The following is a 7,640-nucleotide window of genomic DNA, read 5'->3' on the forward strand; positions in this document are numbered from 1 at the left end:
ACTGGCTGAGAGACAGAGAGAGAGAGAGAGAGAGAGAGAGAGAGAGAGAGAGAGAGAGAGAGAGAGAGAGAGAATGACTGCAGTAGAAGGGTAAATCACCTCACTCGCTTCATTGAGATGCAGGTAAAACACACAGGGGTCGGGCTCGGCTCCAGCTCCACCCTGCATAACACAAACTCGTGCACGCACTTAAACGCGTGTGCACACACACACACACACACACACACACACACACACACACACACACACACACAGAGTCGCATAATGCACTCAGTTTTCAAACACCCCCCCACCACGTCCGCTGCGGTCCAAAACACACCACTCCACTGACTCTGTGCCCTGCAACTCAACTCACGGTTGAAAACATCAACACAGCCTCAGCTATGTTTATCTGTGAGTCAGAATATTGTGATCACATATAATTAAATCATAATTAGCTTTCATCTATTGCCCTTTAGTGATGCATTCTGAGGAGAGCTCCTTATACAAGCAAATGCAAATCTAGTGTTTGAATTCTACTGCGACATGCACAAAACATTACATGTGCCCATATGCACAGTCTTTCACTAACAGCTGAGCATTTACAGTAATCTCAATTCAACACAAGACTATAGGATTGGATGCAGACAATCACATTACCTCCAGTCTGCCCATGCTTCTATTTGCTGGAGAAAATCACCATGTAAAGCCAATACAGACAGATATACACACAGAGGCAGCAGCACAACCCTTCTTTACAGCTGCTGCATTCTTACCACATGCACAGCCGCGACAGGATGGGACAAGTTAAATTATTAGGGTTTCAAATAAATGACACATAACTCAGGACACTGCAAGACAGGGAGGGAGAGAGGGGCAGAGAGAGAGAAGCTCTGGCTCTGCAGGTCTAGATGATGGACGGACCACAGAGGAACATAAATGCAGCTGATTTAAATCACTTTAAATGTAAATGTTTATCGCGTGGAGTGATGCAGATGCGAATTGAGTGGAAGAGATTGAAATTGTTTCCTCTTTTGAATGCAAATATGTTTTAACCCATTGGGGGGTTTTGTCATGGGTAAGGTTGCGCTCAAAAGGAAGAAAAGAAAATGAACGTACACAAAAAGAAAACTGTCGTGTTACGAAATGAGATCTATGACTTCGATTGTTACAAAACCACTTTCACTAAAACAACACAAATTATTATTTATTTAAACAAAACTAGACAACTTTTCATAAAATGATAACACAGTGGATTGTATATATTTTGAGATATTGATACCTCAATGTAAGGAGCTTTTTCAGGTAGTGTTTTAAGAAATCTTTGCTTTCTGCTCAGCTGATTAGAAAACAACAAACACTGCCAGTTATAACAGTTATAAATGCAACCAGATCGACCTAAACCTTGGTTCAGCTGTTTGTAAATTGATTATTACAATAACTGTATTACAATAAAGAAAATAAATGCAGCCGGAATTTTTTTGCACCATTGGGCTTTGAGTTTTCTGTTAGATTCTATTAACATTATTTGTTCAACTTACTTTTATTTAGATTTCCTGTTGATTGACATAAAAAGCTACAAGCATCACGGATGTCACCAAAAAATGACTCATTCCTATAGATTTAATGCACTCAGTTAAAGCATACTGCATATACACCCTTCCACCACAAGGTCAAATAAAAGACAATGCTGGCTGGTTATTGAGCACTCACACAAATAGACACTAAAAAGTGCGCACATCCTTTGTCCTATTAATTCTGGGGCATTAAAGCGAAGTACATGATGATGATTCAAATGTCAATACTGCTAAATTTCAAAGTGATTTCCCATAGTTGACCTGAAAGAGAGAGTCCAATATTGTGACAGTAGACAACTACATTATCTTTAATAACCTAATCATTGGACAGACTGCAAATGATCACAGTGCAGAAGTCAATATACTGGGCCAGAGAATAGAATTACAGTTAATACTGATAAGATTAATAATGTGGTGTTTCTGTGTGTATCTGTATACTATATGTGCACACTTCTTCATACTGCAAAATGAAAGAGAGGAAGCAAAAGACAGAGAAAGAAACAGCGAATCTAGAGTGCTGAGAAATGAGCAGGAAGCGTTGAAATATTGTTTCCTGTGCCTTCTGTCCTCCTTTAACACAGGAAGTGAATCAGTGCTACTGAATTCTCCTGTTCCTTGGTGTGTCTAGAAGTCAAAACGCACACACACACACACACACACACACACACACACACACACACACACACACACACACACAGAAAGCATCCCACACAGTTTCCACACCCCTACAATGATCAGCAGTTTTCCACTTTATCATTCTTACACAACGGAGCACAAAAACTGGAAACCTATGAACCATTACACAAAGCAGACCTCCTGTCACATCGTTGTTGATGCACAAGCAGGTTCCAGGTAAGACTGTCCCGGGCCTGAGAATCCCATGTGCCTCACAGAAGAAAGAGGTGCCATGAAAGAAGAATAGCATCTCTAGTTCTAGGTTATAACACAAATGTAATTAAATAGCACACTATATTGACCTAATCAGATAGCAGGACCATAAATTAGTGGACACATGCTCACTAAAAGGCCCTCTCCTCTCAGCTAGGACGCATCTCTGATCGTTTATCATCTGAAAGGAGCAGGAAGGCAGCCAGCATCTATCTCTCTCTCTCTCTCTCTCTCTCTCTCTCTCTCTCTCTCTCTCTCTCTCTCTCTCTCTCTCTATTGCTCTCTCTCCCTCTTGCTCTATCTCTGTCTCTCACTCACTTTTAATCACAGAGAAAATCATTCCTCCAGGCAGGAGAGGATCATGCTCTCCCATCTTGTCCCTCACTCTGGACTTTCATGGTAGCTAATATAAGCCAGGTGACTGTGTGTGTGTGTGTGTGTGTGTGTGTGTGTGTGTGTGTGTGTGTGTCTGTGAGACACTGTTGTACAGGTGAGACACAGACCTAAGAGAGTCTGTACAGTCTTTAACTCTGCATTCAAACACATCACCGCTGTGGGGCATTTGAAAGTTTCCATGAGCAACACACACATTTGAAAGAAAAAAAATCCTTACTCACAACACATGCAAGCACTCAGACTGTCAAAGGTCCAGCAGTGGGAAAAGATAATATCCCTCCCACACACACACACACACACACACACACACACACACACACACACACAGATTTCTAGCAGCATGTATTGTGGTGGCAGTGACCTTGTATGGCAGCCCAACCTAGACTCTGTGCAGCTTTTATCTCAGCCATACTGCTCTTTAGGATGCACTAAGTTCATCAGGCTGCTTTCAGGAAGAGAAACACTCTGCAGGCCAGATTCAGTCCAGAGAGCAGAGGCAGGTTATATCCTACTGGAGCTGTCAGTCGCTACAAAAAACAAATTGCTGCGATTGTCTTCTGTGGCTTTTCTCATACACTTAACTTTTTTTTTTTTTTTTTTTTATGTCAGAAGTCAAACAAAGGATCTTTACACTGAAGTGAAAGTTGTGGATCGCCAAAATACCTCGAGTATCATAACCACAGCGATTTTTTTCAGGCTTAATATGGCTGTAAGATTTATTCAGACGATGAATTAGTCTATTTTAATCATATCGCCTCAGTATTATTGTAACGGTTTTTTTTTTTTCATACGGAATTGTTTGCATGAAATCAAAAATCACATTTTCAAAATTAAACATATTTGTGCATAATCTTATGTTTGCCTCATCTTTTTAAGTATCTTATCTAACTTGTCATCTAGAACTTTGACTTCGGCTGATTTAAAATGAAACTTTCCACAGGCAATATTCAACAAGTGGACAGCTACCGAGTAAAAAGTGCAAGTTTACTCTAAAATCAATCATTAACTGAGTATTTTCTAGGACACCGGCAGCACAATTATTAGGGCCTGAGGCAAATGTTAAATCATACTGTAAATACTGAGCATGTGTGATGTGATGTTCTGCACGTTTTTAAAAGAGGAATTAAAGAGTTTCTGTCTTTAATTACGCAACAGGTGAAGATCGTCCCTTTTATTTCTTGAGAAGCAAAAGTCATCAAAAGAAAATACTTGAAAAGAATCCACGCGTGTATTTTTCAGAGAAAGAAAAGAATGAAAAGCGCATGTTGAGTCAAAATATAAAATCACTTCAATATATAAATTAGAGTTGTTATAATTACGCGCCTTGTGCGCAACATCTGCACCGCGCTTTAATGCAAACCAGATGTTTATGAACAGATGTTCATGTTATCTCAGTGACATTTGTAATTGGCATTTTCTCCTTCTGTTTACATTTCAGTTAAGATCGAGAGAAGATTAAGGCTGAGAGTGTGTGGTGTCGCCTCAAAGACACAGTGACAAACAACAAAGCAAAGCTAAAGAAGAACAAAAATAATCAACATTTTCAGGAGAAAATATGTTTCCATTCATGAAGGTTTATTGATGAATGGTTTATTTATAAAATTCAATTTTTAAGAGTGAACACGATGTCTGCCAGTCAACTGTACTGTCCAGACAATACATTTTACTGTATAGAAATCCAGGGCATCACAATAGATGTATATGGCTGCATGATGCTTTGCTTAATTATTCTACAACACCGGGAGAACATTAAATTTCCATTTCCAAACAGTTCACAGTTTATTTACCGAATAACACCCATAGGGTTCTGGACAAACTTAATTAAGTTCCTTGAATGAAAGGAAAGCATATTAATAACGAACTGCAGAAAGAATAGATCATTTGATGCAACAATTTAGCGTGACAAAGTTGCCTATTTCTCATTAATTTCAGGACATGCATCATAATCTGCTTCTGTTCTGTTCAAAGCATTTTATCTTCAGCCCACTTGTTGATCACAATAATCTATTTAGTCTGTGCCTTTGTCAGGACAAATGATAATTGTTTCTGCTGAATATGCTGATGCTGCTCACCTTTGATAGTTGTCTGTCAGTATAAACCAGTATTAAGTACAAAGTTGTTTTATTCCACAATGTCCTTTTTTTCCTCACCGGGCTCCAAAAGAAGCCTATAAAATGCTGAAGGGTCCATGTTCGCGGGGGAACTTTTATGAAAGCAGAGTGACGGATGAATGCACTTGCTCACACGTTTTCTTTCTGTCTTTTTTTTTTTTTTTTTTTTTTTTTACAAATAAATCCCAAAAAGGTGATGAGGCTGAACAATGCAGGCATGGTATAATACAATCATTATACACAAAATTACAAAAATAAGGAAAAAGAAAAAAGTAAAAACACAATCCGTACATGACCAGCATGCATGGCTTCACATAACTTACAGTCTGACATCAATTTCCCCAAACCTCTGCTGTAACTGAGTTTGGATGTTTTTGTTTTTCACAAGACAAATATGGATGATATGAAAATGAGATCGTTCATATCAAAATAAATTGACTTTAAACAAAACAAAACAAAAATAAATCAAAAGTAAATTCACACCAAAATAAAGCTGCTGTTTCCTGAGGATTGTTTAATTTCACAAAACAATTTTGGGGGTAAAGGGAACAGGATGGACGAGGCGCAGGCTATAAGGTCGGACCTATTCAGCAAAGTGTTAAGTAATTTTATGCAGTGTGTCTAAAGTCAAACATCACGAATTGGACACAAATCCTTTGAGATATTTGTGGAAACCGAATTCTCATTCAAGAGTCATTTAAACAGGCCTACCTGTGTATCCTTTAAAAGTGATAAAACATAAACCAAACAAGATCCTCACCCTGAAACAAAATACTTGTGAAATACAGAAAAGAGGAAAACTTTTTGTCTTTAACTAACGCAGCTTTGACAAAACAACTTCAACACAAGCTCGTACAACCTATTTTTAGCTGCGCGCAAATTAAAAGTTTTTTTTCTGTTTTTTTTCTTTTTTTGTGAGGTTCGGTTATTAAAACTTTTCAGCGCCGAGACTCACATGAAAAACTCCGGGGATGAGGGGTTGTTGTCGCTGCTGGATCCTCCGTTTTCTCTGAAGCCGGTGCTGATCAGCTTCTCGTATTTCTCCTTGTAGGCGTCCCTCTCCCTGGCCAGCCGGGAGATCTCCTGCTTGAGGTGGTCCACCTGCTGTATGAGTTGCGTCTTCTCTCCCTCCAGGACGTGCCGCTGCTGGACCCGCTTGTACCGGCAGGACTGGGCATAGCCTCTGTTCTTTAGCGTCCTCCTCTTCTGTTTCAGACGGATTACCTCTTCCTTGCTGACCCCCCGGAGCTGCCGGTTCAATTCCCGCACCGACATGGTCACCAGCTGCTCGTCCGAGAACCGATCTTCCAAACGCAAGTGCTGGTGGTTTCCCCCCGCGCCACCGCCGGACTGAGACCCGGAGGAGGGGTGGTGTGCTCCTGGGTGGTGGTGGTGGTGATGGTGGTGGTGGTGGTGGGGAGTCCCGTTCTGAGCTGCGGCTGCAGCAATAACCGCGGACACCACGGCGGCCGCTGATCCCATCTCCTCCCCGGCCATGGCGCCTCCTGCCCCGGCTGCGCCGCCGTACTGTTGCCCTCTGGTATAGCCATCGAAGGTCTGGAGCTGGTGACTGCTGCTGATCAGCGCCTCTACGGCGTCCTCCGGGCTAAAGCCCAGAGCCTCGGGGTTCAACTGCTGTTGGTACCCGGTCATCCAGTAGAAATCCTCCAAGTGAGCCTTCTGTTCGCTCCCTGATCCCGGACTGGGCGCCGAGAAGCTTGGAGAGGGGGGAACCGAGCTGCAAGGCGTGCTCATCGGGGTGGAAGATAGGGATCCCCCGGCGACCAGGCGGCTGCACTGGCTGATGCTGCGATCGGGCTCCACCGGCTCCTTTTTCACTTCAAACTTCATCAGATCGAAGTCATTAACATATTCCATGGCCAGGGGACTGGTGGGCAGGTCGGAGTTGCTCATTGCCAGCTCTGATGCCATCCTCTTGCTGTTGACAGTCCTCCAAAGGGGGTGAGGAGCACCTGTCAAAGTGGGCTGCTGAGACACGCACTGAGCCAGCTTGATTTCTTTATTTATTTTCTTCAAAAACGAAGGAAAAAGTGGATTTTCTCGCACTAATTGCGCAGCGCAGGTTTTGGTTTTGTGAGTCGATAAGTTTTTTTTTTCTTCAGTCCGTGTTGCACAGACGCATTGGAGGAGCGCTGTTTCCTCCCTCTCTCCCAGCGTGCGGGTGTCTGAGCGCCGCTCTCTCTGTTTCTACCATTTAACACTTCATGGCTCCTTTTAGGATTAGTGCGCCAAATTGAGGAGGTTCACGTACGTGTCCCGGGCAAATAGTTGCTTTGTGGAGAATGAAAAAAAAAAACTCCACCCAAGGATTGATAGATTTTTTTTTTCTAAGGGATCAGTCAGCCGACGAGTTAAAAAGCATTGCTTAGTTTTATAGGCGCCCTGACGTCAGGACTGAAATATGAAATTGACTGAGACTCAGCCAATGAGGAGCCCAGCCCGGGGACGTAATTAGCATAATAGTATAGAAACCAAAGTTTTCTGAACTGTCCAAGCTCATCAAAAGATTGACACATGAAACTTAATATTCATTCTTTTGTCACTTTGCATGGGAAGGAGCGAAAGCAAATAAAAGAAAACAGATTCTGAAGGATTAACAGAAGATAGATGGTAAACATGCATCTGTCTTTTTTAAGTCGTTATGTCTGTAACACATATTTAAGTAGTT

General features: G+C 41.8%; 1 protein-coding gene across 1 annotated transcript in view; it reads right to left on the minus strand.

The window, feature by feature from the left end:
- The window catches only part of LOC127353081 (transcription factor Maf-like), a 52,963-nt gene extending 45,576 nt beyond the window's left edge, over positions 1 to 7,387 (minus strand). The window contains exon 1 of the mRNA XM_051382062.1: positions 5,907 to 7,387. Coding sequence (XP_051238022.1) covers positions 5,907 to 6,883 — 977 coding nt within the window. The 5' untranslated portion in view covers positions 6,884 to 7,387. The remainder of the gene's footprint in view (positions 1 to 5,906) is intronic.
- Positions 7,388 to 7,640: the final 253 nt, after the last annotated feature.

This window comes from Dicentrarchus labrax, unplaced genomic scaffold, assembly GCF_905237075.1.
Source record: "Dicentrarchus labrax unplaced genomic scaffold, dlabrax2021, whole genome shotgun sequence".
NCBI lineage: Eukaryota > Metazoa > Chordata > Actinopteri > Moronidae > Dicentrarchus > Dicentrarchus labrax.